The 20760-nt window shown below is 40.5% G+C and overlaps 1 protein-coding gene across 3 annotated transcripts in view; it reads right to left on the minus strand.

The window, feature by feature from the left end:
• Positions 1-10256: 10256 nt before the first annotated feature.
• The window catches only part of LOC118400958 (sodium-dependent neutral amino acid transporter B(0)AT2-like), a 49471-nt gene continuing 38967 nt past the window's right edge, over positions 10257-20760 (minus strand). For all 3 annotated transcript variants that reach the window (XM_035798013.2, XM_035798014.2, XM_035798015.2), the window contains exons 7-12: positions 16206-16447; positions 15705-15897; positions 14622-14814; positions 12268-12427; positions 11790-11952; positions 10257-11436 (exon numbers count right to left, since the gene is read on the minus strand). In XM_035798013.2, coding sequence (XP_035653906.1) covers positions 11062-11436; positions 11790-11952; positions 12268-12427; positions 14622-14814; positions 15705-15897; positions 16206-16447 — 1326 coding nt within the window. In that variant the 3' untranslated portion in view covers positions 10257-11061. The remainder of the gene's footprint in view (positions 11437-11789; positions 11953-12267; positions 12428-14621; positions 14815-15704; positions 15898-16205; positions 16448-20760) is intronic.

Here is a 20760-nt window from a genome sequence, read left to right on the forward strand (position 1 = left end):
GAAATAAAGTGTGAAAACTTCTGCATTCACTACTGTACAGTAAGTCGCTCTTGTCTGCTAAATGACCTACATGTCAAATTGGTTCTGCAGTATTGAAAATGCTATAAAGAGGTGAAGAGACCTTTTTATTGGATTTTCAACCAGAGGAAAATATGAAATGATTTAAGAAAAGTGCAAGAATGGCAATATATGATTTATTTTTAATTTTTTATAATCTACATGGAAAATACATTAGATTTAAACAACAGGATTATGTCATTTCAACATAGACAAAACTTTTACCAAATATATGGAATTTGTTCCTTTAAAACAAGATCAGATAATGTTGTATCCAATATCATAAAAACATTGTCTGGGCAGCACATCCTACTGGAAAATGGATCTATTTAATGTACTGTAGCTATGCTTGGGTCTCCCATTCAAAGTTCTACCCAGCCCAACTATGAGATTTGTTACTGACAATGTGCTATCATGAGAATGATTGTTGAGAGATCTCTACTTAAAAACTAAACCGACTGACTGTTGCTGACAAAGTTGTTCCAAAGGTATAACAGAGAAAATTCAATGTGACCATTCTTTATCAATCATCAATGATGATATTTAGGCTTATTTAGCATTTGCAGTCATCAACAGCAATTGTTTGAATTTAACCAAGAATTCAACTAAAAATGGACAATACAGTAGGCCTAGCGTTTCAACTCTGGTTGATTTCAAATACAATTATATTACGCAACCAAATATCAACATTTGAAGGATATGTACAGTGGGGCAAAAAAGTATTTAGTCAGCCACCAATTGTGCAAGCTCTCCCACTTAAAAAGATGAGAGGCCTGTAATTTTCATCACAGGTACACTTCAACTATGACAGACAAAATGAGAGAACAAAAATCCAGAAAATCACATTGCAGGATTTTTTATGAATTTGCAAATTATGGTGGAAAATAAGTATTGTCAATAACAAAAGTGTTCCGCCATAATTTGCAAATAAATTCCTTTAAAAAAATCCTACAATGTGATTTGAATTTTTTTTCTAATTATGTCTGTCATAGTTGAAGTGTACCAATGATGGAAATTATAGGCCTATCACATCTTTCTAAGTAGGAGAACTTGCACAATTGGTGGCTGACTAAATACTTTTTTGGCCCACTGCATCTTCTGCTTAGGGAGTTCCATCTATGCCATTGACTTGGCTTTAATTCCAGTTTATCTACAAATTAAAAATGTATATGTTGGATTCACAAATCTAGGTTTAACAATGACTAAATTAAATTAAACTTTATTTAAAGTGCATTTAAAGTTTGATATGATTTAGTCCTATTCTGTAATTTCGATTAAAAGGCATGAATCCAACATATCATTTTTTTTGGTGGACAAAACTGAAATTAAAGCCAGACTGGACAGATGGAACTATCCAAGAAGGTACATCTCCTTCAAATGTTAACTTGTCGACATGTTACAAAAATGATATTAGATTCATGTCTCCAATTCAACCAAAAATATAAGGTAAAGAATGGAATTAACTTCTTATGGCTGGGGGGGCAGTATTGAGTAGCTTGGATGAATAAGTTGCCCAAACTAAACGGCCTGCTCCTCAGTCTCAGTTGCTAATATATGCATATTAGTATTGGATAGAAAACTCTAAAGTTTCCAAAACTGTCAAAATATTGTACGAGAGTATAACAGAACTGATATTGCAGGTGAAACCCTGAGGAAAATCAAACCAGGAAGTGGCCTCTATTTTGAAAACCTCATGTTCCATAGCCTGCCTTTGATCCCTTTAGAGGGATATCAACCAGATTCCTTTTCCTATCGCTTCCTCAAGGTGTCGGTCTTTAGACATAGTTTCAGGCTTTTATTTTGAAAAATGAGCAAGAAAGATAACATTGCGTCATTGTATGGCCGGGTGCCAGTAGTGTTTTGAATGTGCAACAGAGTTTGGGCAGCCATTGCCTTTCCCTCTCCTACTGAAAAAGAGAGTTGCGGTTGAAATATTATTGATTATATTCAATATTAGGACTACTTAAAAATAAAAAATAAGGCTAACTTGCAAACTAATGTAACATTCAACCTTAAAACATCCATGGCCACATGTTGAGATTACTGTAACTATACATTTCTTCTTATGTATATAAAGCTTGTATGTTCAAGATAGCATGCACAAGTCATCACAGGTCTGTGTCGATCTTGTGGCTCCTGAGTGGCGCAGCAGTCTAAGGCACTGCATCTCAGTGTTGGAGGTGTCACTGCAGACCCTGATTTGATCCCAGGCTGAATCACAACCGGCCGTGATCGAGAGTCCCATAGGGTGGCGCACAATTGGCCCAGTGTCATCCGGGTTAGGGGAGGCTGGGGTAGACCATCATTGTAAATTAGAACTCATTTGTTTTTAACTGACTAGCCTAGTAAAATAAAATAAAAACACAATTGCTGCAATAATCTGTGCATAATCTCAATTTCACCATGCATTTTTAATGTGATCTCAACTGCAATCCAGGTTATTTGGTTCTGCTATTAGATGAAGCACATTGATATATCATCTGTTGTATAAATTAACAAAATATCTGACAATGTATTCCCATTTGAATTTTGCTGCGCTTTAAAATGGTTGAAATCAGTGATAGACATTTGGGTGACAACTAAACCAAAAATCAGACATTGTTTTTCCAGTGGAATTTAGTTATGCTGTTAGATGGTTGAAATAACACATTTAGTTGAATTTACACTTTGGCTATGTGTGCACGTCCTAACTCAACATTAACAAGAACTCTCAAAATAAAAGAAAATGACTATATTGACAAAACTGGTAAATGGAAAAATAACCAAATACATTTTAACATGTTGTGCTGTTCGCAAACAATGTGTCCATGCCAACAATGAAAACTGGAAAACTGGAATAATAATATTGAATGCATTAAAGTAAATTACCGTAACCAAAGTAACAAATATTGTAGATTAGAAATTATAGAAATAATTTACAGTAAATGTACTACCTACCTGTGATAAAGTATGTAATGGGGAATTTATACACACTGACAAACAATTCACACAATAAAGTTGAATGAGCACAAATTGGCGTGAGAGGGCGCATTCTGGAGAGAGAAGTGCGTTGTTCATCTGGGCGCATGGTCAATCGGATGTCTGCATTGGTCCATGCAGCATTCACGGTGATATGGCCTCAGCAGAAGTCAGGACATTCATAGGTACTTCTTGCGCTTAGCGGAGCAGTGCAGAGCGGTTGTCAAGAAAGTGAGTTTCGTATTTATACAGGATGTACCACCCCACCTACTGTACCTTCAACCAATCATGTCAATGCAGAGCTAAACAGAGCCCTCCCTCCACATTGTTACAAAATATGGGTAGTGAATTGTGAGCTCGATTTGGCCTCTGCATGCCTCTGGAGGCTCCGCAAGTGCATCACACCCTCCATATGGAGCCTCCGACCACATTTTTGGATCAAGCATAAATTAGCTTTTAGTTTAGGCCTCTGCATTGGATTAGTTCACTGATGGGCACAAAAATATATATTTGTTACTGCTCAACTAAAACCAACTCGGTCGATCAACAGCCTATCGGCCAATCAACTAATTGGGGTCAGCTCTAGTGTGTTATTTTTGGAATGAGTTTGGAGACTAAGCAGGTACGAGGAGTAAAACATTTAATAAATAACGGACATGGAACGAGACAGGAACAGCGTCAGCAAACAGGTAACAAACAAAAGACAATCAATGCAGAAGCGGGGAACAGAGCTGGAGAAGTGACAAATATAGGGTGATGAGTGAGTCCAGATGAGTCCAATATCGCTGATGAGCGTTACAAGGAAAGGCAGGTGTGAGTAACGGATGACAGGAGTGCATGATGCAGGGCAGCCTGGCGCTCTCAAGCGCTGGGGAGTGACCGGGAGAAGACGTTACACCGTCACCTTAATTAGCTATCATACTCACCTTCCACCGGGCATTCCACTGATTTCAAAACTGGATCAATGTATCGGCTTTCTTGTGGAGAAGGAGAGTCGGACCAAAATGCAGCGTGATGATGATTCATGATATTTTAATGAAGCGAAAAAAACATGAAGAAACTACAAAATAATGAAATGTGAAAACCGAAACAGCCCTATCTGGTGCAAAGACCGGAACAATCACCCACAAAACGCTCAAAGAATATGGCTGCCTAAATATGGTTCCCAATCAGAGACAACGATACACACCTGCCTCTGATTGAGAACCACTCCAGACAGCCATAGACTTTGCTAGATAACCCCACTAAGCCACACACCCAAAACCCCAAGACAAAACACACCACAATAAACCCATGTCACACCCTGGCCTAACCACATAAATGAAGACAAACACAATATATTACGACCAGGGCGTGACAATCAACTTCTTTAGTTACAACAATACTGTTGATCACCGTTTCAGATGACTCTACAATGTCTGGTTCAATGAAAATGTTTTTACCTAATTCAGGGATTTCGTCAGTCTGATTCATTTTCAGAGTCAGAGAGTCAGCATGGCACGATCATCTTTCAGAAACTGGAGAGCATTAGCAACACATTTGCAGTTCTTCGTGATATCTTTCAAAATGCTGCATTAGCAAGGATACTGAGTGGTTCATGTTATAGACAGTTGCATGCTACATGGCATACCAATCCGAACTCATTTCTTGGCATGTCCAGCCCATCCATTATCTCAGCCAATTACTGCTAGCGGGAAGGTTCCTGACCTTTTCCTTGGCTAAACCAAGTAGGCTCGTAATTTAACAAGTGCATGTTTATCAATAATTGGAAGAAGCAATTTTATAAATTCATCAAGTGCAGTGTCTGGATGCTCCTTATTAATCAATTCAGACCAACAAATATTCTTAACACATCATCCACATAAGTCACAGAAAAATCTTTTGTATGATCTCTTATACAGTATTTTAGGCCCAGCTCTTGGAACTTTGGCTTTCCTGGATATAGCCACAATATTGTGATCACTGCATCCAATGGGTACGGATACAGCTTTAGAACAAAGTTCTACATTATTAGTAAAAATGTGATTAATACATGTGTATGATCTTGCCCCTGTAGTGTTTGTGAACACCCTGGTATGTTGATTAATAATTTGAACCAGATTACAGGCACTGGTTACAGTGAGAAGCTATCTGTTGAGCGGTCAGCTTGATGAAAACCAGTCAATAATCAGGTCCCCAAGAAAGTAGACTTCTGTTTACATCACATACACTATCAAGCATTTCACACATCTGTTTTTTAGATACTGACACCCCAAAAGAAATGTGCCAACCTGCACAACACTTCAATAACATTTGACACAATAACTTCTCTAAGCATTACATGGATATGGCTCTGAATATATACAGCAACCCCTCCCCCATAAGCATTTCTGTTTCTTCTTCTCTGAAGAGGTGAAACAAGGATCGGACGAATACGCAGCGTGGTAGGTGTCCATGGTTTTTAATGAGAAAAACTAAACATGAACACAAACACAAATTCTCTCTTTCTTTCTCTCTCTCGGAGGACCTGAGCCCTAGGACCGTGCCCCAGGACGGTTAATGTCATGATGACATGATGACTCCTTGCTGTCCCCGGTCCACCTAACTGTGCTACTGCTTCAGTTTCAACTGTTCTGCCTTGTTATTATTCGACCATGCTGGTAATTTATGAACATTTGAACATCTTGGCCATGTTCTGTTATAATCTCCACCCGGCACAGCCAGAAGAGGACTGGCCACCCCACATAGACTGGTTCCTCTCTAGGTTTCTTCCTAGGTTTTGGCCTTTCTAGGGAGTTTTTCCTAGCCACCGTGCTTCTACACCTGCATTGCTTGCTGTTTGGGGTTTTAGGCTGGGTTTCTGTACAGCACTTTGAGATATCAGCTGATGTACGAAGGGCTATATAAATAGATTTGATTTGATATACAAAACCAATAACCGTGACCTAACCAAAAACAGTCCCGTGTGGAACAAACACTGACACAGGAAACAATCACCCACAAAATACCCAAAGAATATGGCTGCCTAAATATGGTTCCCAATCAGAGACAACAATAGACAGCTGCCTCTAATTGAGAACCAATCTAGGCAACCATAGACATACAATTTACCTAGACAGGAAACAGCCCCATAAACATACAAACCCCTAGACAAGACAAAACACATAAAAACCCCATGTCATACCCTGACTTAACCAAAATAATAAAGAAAACATAGATAACTAAGGCCAGGGTGTGACACTCAGCTAGAGTTGCTTTATTGAAGGGGGAGTGCGTTTGGAAGGAGTAAGATGGCGGAAGTGGATGCCGAGTTCGAATTACGCAATGCTTCGGGTAAATTTGGTGAAGATGAATGTTCTGAATGGACAATAGTATCATAAACTGGAAGAAAGAGGAAATTGTCTAAAATTGGAGTGGAGGATACATGTGTAAATGACAATGAATCGCTTCTTGTTGGGATGCGTTTGTTGAGAAAGGTTGTATATGTGGGGAAACCCATTTAAGGTGTCGGAAATGGTCGAGTATGCACTTGGAAAAGTGGAGTCTGTCAGAGTGATCAAGAGTGGTCTTATTCTGGTTAATTGTATTTCTCATAGGAAGATTGCAGAAGGCCTCAAAAGAATCCAGACAACATAAGTTATGTTTGAACTTTGGAGTAGAGCACCCGTGACGATGGGTGTTCAGGTTGAATACCTGAAGAGAATTACTGGTGTGGTTGGTGCTCGCGTCTGAACCGCTGGGTGAATGGAGAAAAACAAGAAAGTCTGTCGGTTCTGTTGTTTTTTGATAAAGAGCAAATACCTACGCATGTGAAGCTCGGATTTGTAAGATACGCTGTAAGAGCGTTCATCCCCAAACCACTGCAGTGTAAGAATTTCATTGGATTTTGCCATGTTTCAAGTGTGAGGCGAACAGAGTATACTGAAGAACGGTGTGTAGAAGGACGACGGTGTTGCAATTGTGGTGTGGATCATTATCCCGAGTTCCTGGACTGCTCTGTAAGGGTGAAGGAAATTGAGGTGGCAAAGGTTAGTGAAGCCTATCGAAATCGCCTATTCGAAGGCAATTTCAAATAATTGCGAAAACCAGTGATGCTAGTGAATATATGGTAGTGGATACACCACAGCCTGTAGCAAATGTTTGCTGCCAGACAAAATATACCTTGTGTGTTAAAAAGGTGGATTTTGTTGCATTCATTGCCACAGTTAAACTGTACAGCACAAGTCTCAAAGAAGTCAAAGAGACTGGACATTATTGTGGCTGCGGCAGAAATGGTTTTGGGATTTTACATCTGAAGACTTGCAAGGGGTACTGGCGCCAGAAGCCCCACCCTCCCAGGTTCCCCTTGAGCCTGTGTAGGGATCAGATCTGTTTTATTTTATGTATTCTTTTTTTCAATTATTTTTTCGTAGTTCCGTTTTTGGGGGGAATTATATTGTGTGATCACCAATATACCATAGAAGAAGAAGAAGAGTATTATTAGCATTGGATAGAAACCACTCTGAAGTTTCTAAAACTGTTTGAATGATGTCTGTGAGTATAACATAATGCATATGGCAGGCAAAAACCTGAGAAAAATCCAACCAAGAAGTGGGAAATCTAAGGTTTGTAGTTTTTCAAAGCTTGGCCTACCAAATACACAGCGTCTATGGAGTCAAGTTGCACTTCCTACGGCTTCCACTAGATGTCAACCGTCTTTAGAAACTTGATTCTACTATAAAGGAGGGGCTCATGAGACCTGTTGGAGTCAGTGGTCTGGCAGAGTGTCTCATGCTCATGACGCGCGCTCCCGACAAGGTTAGCTCTCGTTCCAGTGCTTTTCTACAGCCCTAGGAATCCGGTTGGAACATTATTGACGTTTTATGTTAAAAACATCCTGAAGATGGATTCCATACATCATTTGACTTGTTTCTAATACCTGTAACGACTATTTGGACATAAATGATGGACTTTATGGAACAAATCAGTAATTTATTGTTGAACTGTGATTCCTGGGAGTGCCTTCTGATGAAGATCATCAAAGGTAAGTGAATATTTATAGTGTTATTTCTAACTTCTGTTGACTCCCAAAATGGCGGATATTTCTCTGGCTGGAATGGGATCTGAGCGCCGTTCTCAGACGATGCATTTTCCGTAAAGTTTTTTGGAAATCTGACACAGCGGTTGCATTAAGGAAAATAACACTTTTATCTTATCTTTTATCAATGTTTATGAGTATTTCTGCAAAATCACTGGAATCAAAACATTACTACACGTAACGCGTCAATGTAAACTGAGATTTTTGGATATAAATATGCACATTGTTGAACAAAACATACATGTATTGTGTAACATGATGTCCTATGAGTGTCATCTGATGAAGATCATCAAAGGTTAGTGATTAATTGTATCTATATTTCTTCTTTTTGTGACTCCTACCTTTGGCTGGAAAAATGGCAGTTTTTTTTTACTTGGCAGTGGTCTGACATAATCATATGTTGTGCTTTCGCTGTAAAGCATTTTTGAAATCAGACACGATGGGTAGATTAACAAGAAGATTCTTTCATTTGCTGTATTGGACTTGTTAATGTGTTAAAGTTACACATTTCCCAAAAATATTTGTCGAGGTGTTCCGCTAGCGGAATACCTGCGCTAGAAAGGTTAACGTGTAAATGTTCATTCATAGTTGTAACATTGGGTTTGTACGTTTACAGAAGTAATTTAACGGTTAGGTTTCATGTTTCAAGCATGGCTTTTCTTACGATCCTAACAATACATATGTCCAAACTTTTGGCAGCTTTCTGGCTACATAAAAAGATGCGGGAGTTTGTGTTCTTGAAGTATACTACAGAAAATAGTTTCCTCCCATGCAAAAAATAAAATACTGGAATCTTTAGAGCCGATTCGAAGAAGAATCGGATCTTGACACCCAGAAATGGGAGTCGACGGGCAAGGGGTCGAGGAATCGATTATTTTGGAGTCAACTCCCCACCACTAAATGTGTGCCCACAAACTGCCATAGTCTTGTGGCTTGATAATAGAGGGCTGGCAGAAGGGGCGATGATACAATTACTGGGATAAAACCATGCGGCCATCAGCAGCTTTCAAAACTGTCAAACAAACATAAATGAAAAATTGTTTACTAAGTTAGCTAGATGAGTTGATAACGTTAGTTAGCAGTCGCTCTCAGTGATGATAGCTCATTTTAAAAGGTTAGCTAACGTTAGTTTGGCAGATTATAGCCACATTAATCTCAGATGACAATACAAAAAAACTAATAATTTAGGTAGCTACACCAATGACACAGCTCAAAGTGAATGGCAAAAACGTTAGCCTAACTGAAATTCTTTACTGTCACCTCTGCCGAGTCCGACCAAGAACACACTCGGAAAGTTAGAAAACACAGCAGCCACGCAAAACAGTCTTGAGTGGCCAAAAAATCTGCCCATTAGCTGATTCACTTTCCAAACACCCAATTTGGTTAATCCTTCCATTTCTGTTGATACGCCCACTTCCAGAGACATTCCATGTATGCAGTTACCCCATGACTCCCAAAAGGCCTTAAAAAGATCTAAAGACGTTTACCTTATGCACACTAGAGAGCAGTGTAACACAGTTAAATAGGCTGCCTATTGATGTAGCCTTAACTCAATATAATATGAGTGTGTCTGTATCTGTTGTTTGATCTGACTCATGGTTGACATTTCCCTGACAGACAAACGGTGAGATGAGGACAACACTGAACTACATAGACATCAGTGCCAAGCATGGACCAAGTTTGATCTTTAATCTCGAAAGGGAAAAAAATACATTGTGTTTTGAAGCCATTTCATGGAAAAATATTTACAAGTTATCAAGAAGAGTCAAACTCTTTACATAGACCGACAGCACATCAGTAAACAAAAAAAGAGACCAGAGTTAAGGATTTGTAGCACTTCTTACCAAAAAACAAGGTGTTCTGATATCCAAACTATTCAGATAAATATATTTATAATATTTCTATATTATATTTACAGAATACCTTAAATATACAATGCTCACCATGTATTCTATAAACATATTTATTTTACTAGGCAAGTCAGTTAAGAACAAATTCTTATTTTCAATGACTGCCTAGGAACAGTGGGTTAACTGCCTCGTTCAGCGGCAGAACAACAGATTCTTGTCAGCTTGGGGATTTGATCTTGCAACCTTTCAGTTACTAGTCCAACACTCTAACTACTAGACTACCTGCCACCCCAGTCATGTTTAGGCACACATTTTCTTTTAGATCAATCATTTGGGGGGTTCAGTTTCAATGCCATCCTTTCGCTGTTTGCACTATATTGTACTTACATTAAGGAAATGTGGTCAGCATAGCATCATTGTCAACAAGTATGTCATCCAAAGCGCCTACACTGCTACTAATCTCAGTACTCTGGGCCAGTGGTGAAGTCATAATACTGTGGGGCACATACTGTGGACAGAAGCTCCAGTCCCAAATGGAACCCTCACTGGTCCATACATAGCCTATGACCCTTGTTGACTTTCCCTGGCAGAGCCTAGAATCAGGTTTGGGTTAAGTCCATTTCAATTCTATCAATTCAGACAGTAGACAGAAATTCAAATTCATTGTTGTTTTCATAGAGAAGCAATAAAGACCATTTTAATTTGAGTTTACTTACTGAATTTACTTTACAGAATTGAATTCACACCTATCCTGCCTAGCACTATTAGTAGCCTTGGTGGAGTTGGATTCCACCTTATTGCTTACACCAATACTATCCTGTTCTGTCCACTAGGGGGTCAACAAGGTCTCCCGGACTGGGAGCTAGAGAGGATATATTTGGGACTGAGCCAAGGAGCAAATGGGTGGGGAAGACAAAAGGAGATAATATGTACAGTGGACACACCTTTTTAATCGTTTTCACGGCAAAAGGGGACGAGGAAAACATGAAGGGGAGCAGCTACGATAACTACAAAGAATATACTGAAACACTACAAATAAAAATATGCAGATGATGATTCCCATGACTAAACGCAACGGAGAGGGATTGGTTGGCCAGCCAGTAGGGTGGGAGGACCATAGACATCGCCCTACAAGTCGCTCTATAAGTCTGACTCGGGCATGTCTGGCATGTCAGCCATCAGGTAGCCGATGCCGTAGCGGCCGTTGGGTGCGGCATCGGGGACCCCTCCACTCTGCTTACGGTAGATGCTGTTGCCAGGCATGGGAGAGGGCGCTTCGCTGCCGGGCGACTTTGCGTGGATGAGGCTGGCATCATCGTCCTCCTCGGGCCTGACGCTCTCCTTGATGATGCAGCCCTTTTTGTAGGAGATGGTGGACACCACGCCAGCGTTCTCGTCGATGATGTTGAAGTAGCGGAGGAAGAAGACCACGGGCACGGGCATGATGGCCATCACCACCAGGGAGATGCAAACTGCCAGGCCCCAAGTGGGATATTTAAGGGACTTCTCACTGGCCTAGGAGAGACAGGGAAGGATCTTAAATCAGTTTTAAGTGTAACGTCCACTCCTCAAATCTGTGCTGATCTCATAATCCAAGAGGATTGGTGAAGCTAATATGGCAGAGGGCTATCACGTAACCATCCAGGTATCTAGGTATTTTAAAATGAGTGTGGATAAAGGAAAGAAGGCAAGTACAGGAGGCAATATAGGACTATAGAAAAAGAGAAAAGAGATATAGATGTGTAGTTGAATTGTTGTTTTGGTGCTGGAGTATAAAAAAAGCCTGTGTATCCCATTAATTGAACCGAAGGTCCACTGAACTAAAATACTGTATTTGACAGCTGCACCAGAGACCACAGACACCTCACCATGTCCTCTAGCCAGGCACTGTAGCTGGGTGGGGTCATTCCCAGCTGGATCACACTGGAGCCCAGCAGAAGGATGAGCAGCAGGGGGGTCACGTACTTCCACATGTAGTAGTAGAATCGAAACGGAGTGAAGCCCAGCATGTCCTTCAGGTCCTCAAAGAACCTGGGCGGAGGAACAGGGGAGAAGCAGGGAAAGGATCCCACAGAAGGTGAGGATACATAATGGTACACACTTTAGACTGTGTTGAGTTTGGCAATTATGTTTAACATACTGTACATCCTGTACAGGATACCTGAGGTGATAGCGGGTACTATTTAAGTCAAGTGTTGTTCATTCACTATTCATTCAAACTCATTCTGAATACTGAATTTAAAGAATATTTGTCATTGCATTTGGATGGACAGCTTCAAATTTGTAATTATAGTCAATAAAACCACAGATTACTGATATTCTGTATATCATTTGACATATACATACTTGTCAGTCCCGTAGACCCAAGCAACAGCCACATTCTCCAGGATGACCACTATGAGCAGGGGCAGTGTGGCGGAGTAGTCATCAAACATGGCCACCCAGTAGTTCCCAGATCGTTGGACGAACAGCAGGCCGATGAAGAAGGCTAGCAGACAGACACCCACTGTTACAAGAGGGAGAATACACAGACATTAGTCAAAAGGGACAAGGGGGATAAATGCCATCTGGGTGGTGCTTGAATTATGGTGGCATTTGGGCATGGCATTTTGGAAAAAAAAGATTTGATCTTCCCTTTCTAAATCAACTAATATGGCAGCTTAATGAAATGTGTACCATGATAATAACAATATGCCACCACAAGGAGTACTAACACCACCGATGATACATTTGAGGTAAATGTGGATTTTCTGAAATGGAGGCCACAAATGCTAAAATCTAAGGTAATCGCACGTTTTTTACTCACAATGTTATTTCCCTTCATTAAAATGTTCGAACACCAAGTGACACTTTGGATTTAGACACACCAAATGATAAATGAAAAATCCTCAAATGTATGACATATTAAAAGGGTGTGATTAGCTAATATTTTTCTTTAATAGAGACCCCCTCCCTCAATAACAGCTTGCCACTGGATCCTTGTATACCTTCGTAATCAGTGATTTTCAAGGTGGTAACACCAAATGACATAAAACTGAGGAACACATTATACTAGTAAAAAAAAAAGAAGGTATTTGAATAGCCTTCTTTGTTTTCTTGCATTCCAAATAATAGAAAGATCTCGAAACACCCAAAACATGTCACTACACCTCTACACATTACCAGCGGGACAATTTGCTATCCTCAAGTAGTTCCTACAATGCTTGCAACTAGATATTTTGCAATATTAAGGACTTATACATAAGTGACCTGTTTCATGAAGCTAGACGTATGTCGCACGTCACTACTTCACAGGAGAGGCACTTGAACGTAAACTTTTGTTTTGTTTATTAAAATGTGTTTTTTGTTGTTGTCAGAAAAGCCTTCTGGAACATGAACTTTCAAGTTCCTTAATAACAAAAACGTGTATGCCATTTGTAAATGCAAATACAATTGTTAAATTACGAGCCTAGTTGGTTTGGCCATGGAACAATACAGGAACCTTCCCGCAAGCCATGATTGGCTGAGATAATGGATGGGCTGGACGAGAGATGAGTTCGGATTGGTCTGCCATGTGGAATGCTTGTGTCTATAACATGAGCTGCTCAGTGTGTGTAAATAATCCTTTCTACCGCAGCTTTTTGGAAAGACATGAAGAACTGCAAAAGTGTTGCTATTGCTCTCACCACTGCTGGCCTGAATTTATTAGGCGCCATCGACAAAGATCAGTGGGAAAACGTTGCGATGGACTACTTTCTGGAGGACGATCATGCCATGCTGACTCTCTCTGAATCCCTGATTTAGGTCAACATTTTTCCTTGAACCAGACATTGTATAGTCTTTTGATGACAGTGATGAGGAAGAAATGGCGATCAACAATGTTGTTGTCATGGAAGAAGTTGACCGAGTTTTGAAATCAGTGGAATGCCGGTGGAAGCAGAGTATGATTGAAAATGCACAGGGAGTCAAAAAGAGAACACAGAAGGCTGTTGAATAAAACACCTGTCTCCGGATTACATCTTCAAACTAAGGGCAAGCATGGCATCCATGACAGAGAGGATGAAGTGTTCATCCATTTATACGGGTAAGAGTCTAGCTACATTTCATATTTTTTTGTTTTTAATTTTCTCAGAAAGTCATTTTCACTGCAAGTATTGTGCAGGTGGTGGGTCACATACTGTTTGTTTAATTTTTAAATAACAGTTAAATAAAAACGGAACATGTATTTTGCCCCATTTGTTTTTTTTCATTTTAAAGTGTTCACCACCGCAATTCAAGAATTCATGCACAATATTGATCAACATGTGGTTGTGCTAATTATGAAATTCTCTTTGGTGCCACACATCTACTGTGTATTGGATTAGTATTATGCAATCATTATTGAGCCAAAGGCATTAAAGCAAAGAGCCATAATACGTCACACACATAGGTAATACTTAATTGACCTGTTACTATAGAAAATACACATCAGTATAGTTCAGCTGAGGATACATTGTGGAAAAAGGTCTACCACACACTGACACTCTCTTTTATTTTTCCTCATTTCCTTGTATCTTCTCTCCTTATGTCCTCCTTCACAACGCATCGAGGAAGAAGGTACGATAGGGACCTTCTCCAATACGATTGAGAAGGAAACAAGGAGATAAGCTGAGAGGAATCGCAGAAAGGTGAATTGAGATATAACGACCTATATATATTCCTCCATCCCGTCTTGGACTGACCTGTGAGGAACTCCTTGCGGACTTTGAAGGTGTCGACCAAAGGTGTGATGATGCCCTCGATGGTACCAAACATGCTGCCCATGCCCAGGTTAACCAGCATCAGGAAAAACATGACGGACCAGAAGGGAGATGCAGGGAAGTGGGTCATGGCCTCTGTGAAGGCGATGAAGGCCAGGCCTGTACCTTGCACTGCCTGAGGAGGTGGAGGACAGGAAGGAGAAGGATGACAGGGAAGAAGAAGAAGAAGGTTTTACGTAAATTAGTCAGTAATATCCACTTCTAGTAAGACTATTTGCCCTAAGGTTTCACATGATTGGAATGACAAATCTTGACGTGTGTAGACAACATCTAGAGGCAAGTCTACAGCAGTCTGTGGAAAATAGTATTCAGTAACAGTTTACATTGCACTGTTATGACACAAAGAATGTTCATTCGAAAGGCGTAGCCAGAGCCATATATTTAGGGTGTTCGCAAATTGCCTCCAGTGTGTCAGAGTGTGCTTTGGGTCGTTTTGTAAATTCAGAGCGTTTCGCACTTAGAGTGCCCACTGGATGCTCTGGCCGGGTAGAAGGGGTTTCTGACCTCACAACGGCAGTCAAGCACCCAAGCTAACTGGCTAAAGTTGACTAGTTTGCTAGCTACTTCCAGACACAAATGAGAGGACACCTCACTCTGACCATTTTACTCACTTTTAAACAATGCTATGTACAAGATTCCAAATTCTCACCATGTATGGATGAATGGACTGCTCACCGGCGCAAACATGGCGTCCATTCAACATTTTGGCCCACCTCTCTAAATATATTGCTCTGGGCGTAGCTAATCCTGGTTTGTGACATGACGGTGCAAAAGTCAGTTGTTGTGATGATACCATGTCCGACACCAGTTTTTATGACTGTTTTCTTCAATGACCTAAAAGTGACTGTTATGATCATGAAAGATGCGAAAAGACACAATATTACCATTCTACATTCTACAAGTCCCCTCACCCATTGCCTTATGTCAGATGTTGTGACGGCCCTCTGCACCGACCGACTCGTTGCATTAGAATGATGTAGCTGTCGGAAGACAAAGGATCCTCACCTTGTTGAGCTCTTCCTCGATGCTGCAGGAGTCCAGGCCCAGGCGCGGGTAATCCTTCTCCGTCACCCCTCTGAGGATCTCTGTCATCTGTTGGTAGTCCTCAGCACTCACAGTAGCGCTGAAGTTGATGTGGTGGGGGATCAGGTCGTGGCTGACCTCATTCCCTAGCAAAGCAACTATCTTCTTTGTGTTCCTGAGAGATTGAAAATAATATAAGACCAGATCAAAATGGATACTCTATCATACAAGACCACGCTAATATCGGCCTTGTCACGTGGCTCAGTGGTACAGCATGATTCAAGTACTGGCCACATACATTGCATTGAATATACTGTGTGTCTCTATGAAAAGTATGATCGATAAAAGCATCTGCTTAACTTCAAGTCACAGGCATATTGGCCTACAGTATAATCACCAAAAGTTACGATTTGGGGGATGAGGCTACAGTTGGGGGATTAGGCTACAGTTCTAAAAGTGAGTGGCTTATAGTATACTACTCACAGTGCAACACACTTGGCGTTCATGATGTTGGCCTTGAAGCCGAGTACGGCGAATACCACCAGGGTGGCCAGCACAGAGGTGAAGAAGTTGATGAAGGAGACCAGCACTGCGTCGAAGTGACAGTTGTTATCCCGTTTGTTGTAGCTGGAGAAGGCTATGACCCCTCCGAAGCCCAGGCCCAGGGCAAAGAAGACCTGTGTGGCCGCTTCGCGCCACACTTTGGCCTCCAGCATGATCTCCAACTGGAAAGGAAATAAATTAAGAATGCACATTTAGACAGTGGTGGAAAAAGTACACAAATTGTCATACTTGGGTAAAAGTAGATACCTTAATAGAAAAGGACTCAAGTAAAAGTTAAAAGTCGGCCAGTAAAATTCTACCTGAGTAAAAGTCTAAAAGTGTTTGGTTCTAAAATATACTTAAGTATCAAGAATAAATAATTTCAAAATCCTTATAATAAGCAATAAGCAAACCATATTATGTTTTTTATTTATTTACGGAAAGCCAGGAGCACACTCCAACACTCAGACATAATTTACAAACGAAGCATGTGTGTTTAGTGAGTCCGCCAGATCAGATTCAGAAGGGATGACCAGGGATGTTGTCTTGATAAGCGTGTGAATTGGACCCTTTTCCTGTCCTGCTAAGCACTCAAAATGTAACGAGTACTATTGGGTGTGCGGGAAAATGTATGGAGTAAAAAGTAAATTATTTTCTTTAGGAATGTCGTGAAGTAAAAGTAAAAGTTGTCAAAAATATAAATAGCAAAGTAATGTACAGATATTTTTTACTGAAGTACTTTACACCACTGCATTTAGGTGAGGTGCTAAAGGAAGATAAACTATAGTTCCAGACACATCTCTCCTCGATGTGGATTCATTTGACCAATGTTTGACTCTTTAGGACAACACTACGTCATTTATTGTACAATAGTCTTTGTTAAACTTCTAGTAATGGACAAGCGATTGTTTGGACCAGTGGGGCAGATCAGTCGACATGTGAATCATGATTGAGAGTTACCTCCATTTGTCAAAACTGGAGAAGATCAAACAAGGACCCAGCAAGGAGAACATAACCAGCATGCTACTGCTCTCAAATAGCCAACAGTATAGTTAGAAGGCACACACTACACAACACACAATGAGCCCTGCTTTTGATGTCTTTCTACCTGCATACAGGAGACACAGCAAAGGCCTTTTGAAGTAGAAAGATGTCAGCTGTGTGAGAATCAGCAGACACATGAGACTTTGTTGTGAAATGAATGGAACACGCCGTCGTGGAAGCAACCAAATGAAATGATTCCAATTGCTATTGGTCCACGGCAACTGAGTAGCCAAAGACTAAAGTATTAAAAAAATATTTTTCTGGCACATTTTCAGTCAATTTGGTTTCCTTCCTCGATCAGTAAAGTGAACAACGCAACATTGATCCATAACTGGATCAAACAAATGCATTGGATAAAACTAGTGCATTGGATCAAACAAGTCTGAGTCCTTGACTGGGTCTAGTACAGTATGTTGGCTGTGTGAAGCAGAATTGTGCTGACTGTACGGTACTGTACCTTGGGTATAACCAAGGAGCAGCATTATGGTGACTACCAGGGGTTAGAACCAAAATAATTTTCAATTGTTTAGTTCTGAACAGAAAAAATATTTTTGAGATAGAGCAGCGTGCTATGGTGCGGACAAGCTGTAGTTGTGTCGATGCATTGGACAGACAAGTACGTGAGATACAACTTAAATTTTGCGGGTGGGGAGAGTGCAAGATAGGGTGGAGGCCTGAAGCGCTGGGCATCTTATTATGACATGCATTATCTGAATTAGTCCCACAGAATTATGCATTATGCATACGAATGAGCGGCTCCTATGGAGGAACTTTGAATATCTTTGAACTTCTGAGAGTTGGCTTAACGTTGAACCGGAGCTAGCTAGTCAGCTAACAATCTTGTGTGTGCAGAGCAGCATCAAAATGAACTTTTTGTAGTTAATAAATCCAATGTGAAATGTGTTAACTATAGTATCCTAAACTAGAATTGAAAAAGTGAATCTATTCTTCTCTCATAAAAAATCTCTCTCCCCAATATCTGAATCACGCTTGTAATGTCAGCAGGGTACAGTAGCCTATGCTTCAGAGGGGGATGGGCAGGTAGCCTACACATGCACACACACTGGCAAAGATTTCTAGCTGGCAGGCAGACACTGGAATAAAGCCCCATTTCCACAGGCACTTAAAATTAGGGCCAAATTCAAGTTGGCTGGAATGGAAATCTCACATTCGAGCTGGATCGAGGGAAACCCGGGCCAGCACAGCCCAGTTTCACAACTGGTGCCTGCTCAATTAGAATTTGGGCTGGTGATGCCATTACCATGCAACCGCCAACTTGATCACTGCTGGATGCTGACACAATGTTTAGCTAGCTCGTCTGGGCTTGATGCTGGCAGCTAGCACATGGACAAGCAGTACTGCAGTTGTTAGACAAGGCACAAATAAATCAAGAAATAGAGTTAAGAAAATATTTACTAAATGAAATAAAATCCAAAAGTAACACAGTAAAATGACATAAAAATAACGTTTTATTTATTTATTTATTTTTTTTCACCTTTATTTAACCTGTTAGACCTATAGGGGCAGTATTTAATTTTTGGATAAAAAGACTTTTTAGCTTTTGTCAAAAAGATGCTACTATGCTTGGAATTGATAGTTTTGGAAAGAAGACACTGGTTTCCAGAACTGCAAAGATTTTCATTAGTGCCATAGAACAAAATCTACAGGCAAAACCAAGATGTTTGATCACAACAGGATTTCTGCTGATCTCCTTATATGGCTGTGAATGCGACTGACACACTTCCTATGTTTAGGTGTCTGCAGCATTGTGACGTATTTGTAGGCATATCATTGGAAGATTGACCATAAGAGCCTACAATTACCAAGTGTCCCGCATGTCTGGTGGAAATTGGTGCAAAAGTCAGGTACCAGTATTTTTCCATCCGATCAGAGAAGAATGCAAGGGACGGCATTTCAATGAAGAGATATATGACAAAACACCTTGAGGATTGATTCAAACAACGTTGTTTCAGATATTATGGAGTTAATTCAAAAAAGTTTGCGTTTAGGTGGCTGAAAGTTTCGGTAAAATGCAAGAAAAAGAGTTAAGAAAAAAACTGGACATCTTACTAAATGAAACATCAAAGTTCTTCAAAAAATTATTTTATTTGTAACACAGTAAAATGACATAAAAATAACTTTTTATTTATTTTTTAAGAAAAGGATATTTTTTATTTTTTATTTCACCTTTTGCGTTTAACCAGATCCCGCATGCGGGATGGGGCGGCCAGGTAGGCCAGTTGAGAACAAGTTCTCATTTGCAACTGCGACCTGGCCAAGTTAAAGCATAGCAGTTCGACACATACAACAACACAGAGTTACACATGGAATAAACAAACATACAATCAATAATACAGTACAAAAGTCTATAAACAGCATGTGCAAATGAGGCAGGCTAAGGGAGGTAAGACAATAAATTGGCCATGGTGGCGAAGTAATTACAATATAGAAATTAAACACTGGAATGGTAGATGTGCAGAAGATGATTGTGCAAGTAGAGATACTGGGGTGCAAAGGAGCAAGATAAATAAATACAGTATGGGGATGAGATAGTTGGATGGGCTATTTACAGGTGCAGTGATCTGTGAGCTGCTCTGACAGCTGGTGCTTAAAGCTAGTGAGGGATATAAGAGTCTCCAGCTTCAGTGATTTTTGCAGTTCGTTCCATTCATTGGCAGCAGATAACTGGAAGCAGAGGCGGCCAATGGAAGAATTGGATTTGGGGGTGACCAGTGAGATATACCTGCGTGCTAAGAGTGGGTGCTGCTATGGTGACCAGTGAGCTGAGATAAGGTGGGGCTATATATAGGGGGTACTGGTACCGAGTCAATGTGCGGGGGTACAGGTTAGTCGAGGTAATTTGTAAAGTGACTATGCATAGATGATAAACAGCGAGTAGCAGCAGTGTAAAAACAAAAGGGGGGTTAATGTAAATAATCCGGGTGGCCATTTGATTAATTGTTCTGCAGGCTTATGGCTTGGGGGTAGAATCTGTTAAGGAACCTTTTGGTCCTCGACTTGGCACTCTGGTACCGCTTACCACGAGGCAGCAGAGAGAACAGTCTATAACTTGGGTGACTGGAGTCTGACATTTTTTTGGTCCATCCTCTGACACCAAACGTAGCTGCTCTGTCCTGCCTATGCACGGAGAAGCCAGCCAGCTCTATATTATTTGTCGTCGTTCAGTCACGTCTCGGTGAAACACAAGATACTACAGTTTTTAATGTCCCATTGGTCAGATAGTCTTAATAGTAGATCGGCCAGTTTGTTTTCCCATGATTACATGTTCGGAAGTGGTGGTTTACCTACTTGTCTGCAAATTCTTACAAGGCACCCCACACTCCTCCCCTTTTTACACTGTCTTTTCTTCATGTTGTTGACGTGGATTTGGGCCTTGTCTTGACAAAGCACTATATCCTTTGCTCATTAAAACCTATTTGGGCTATTTTGA

The sequence above is a fragment of the Oncorhynchus keta genome, chromosome 22 (genome assembly GCF_023373465.1).
Source record: "Oncorhynchus keta strain PuntledgeMale-10-30-2019 chromosome 22, Oket_V2, whole genome shotgun sequence".
Taxonomy (NCBI): domain Eukaryota; kingdom Metazoa; phylum Chordata; class Actinopteri; order Salmoniformes; family Salmonidae; genus Oncorhynchus; species Oncorhynchus keta.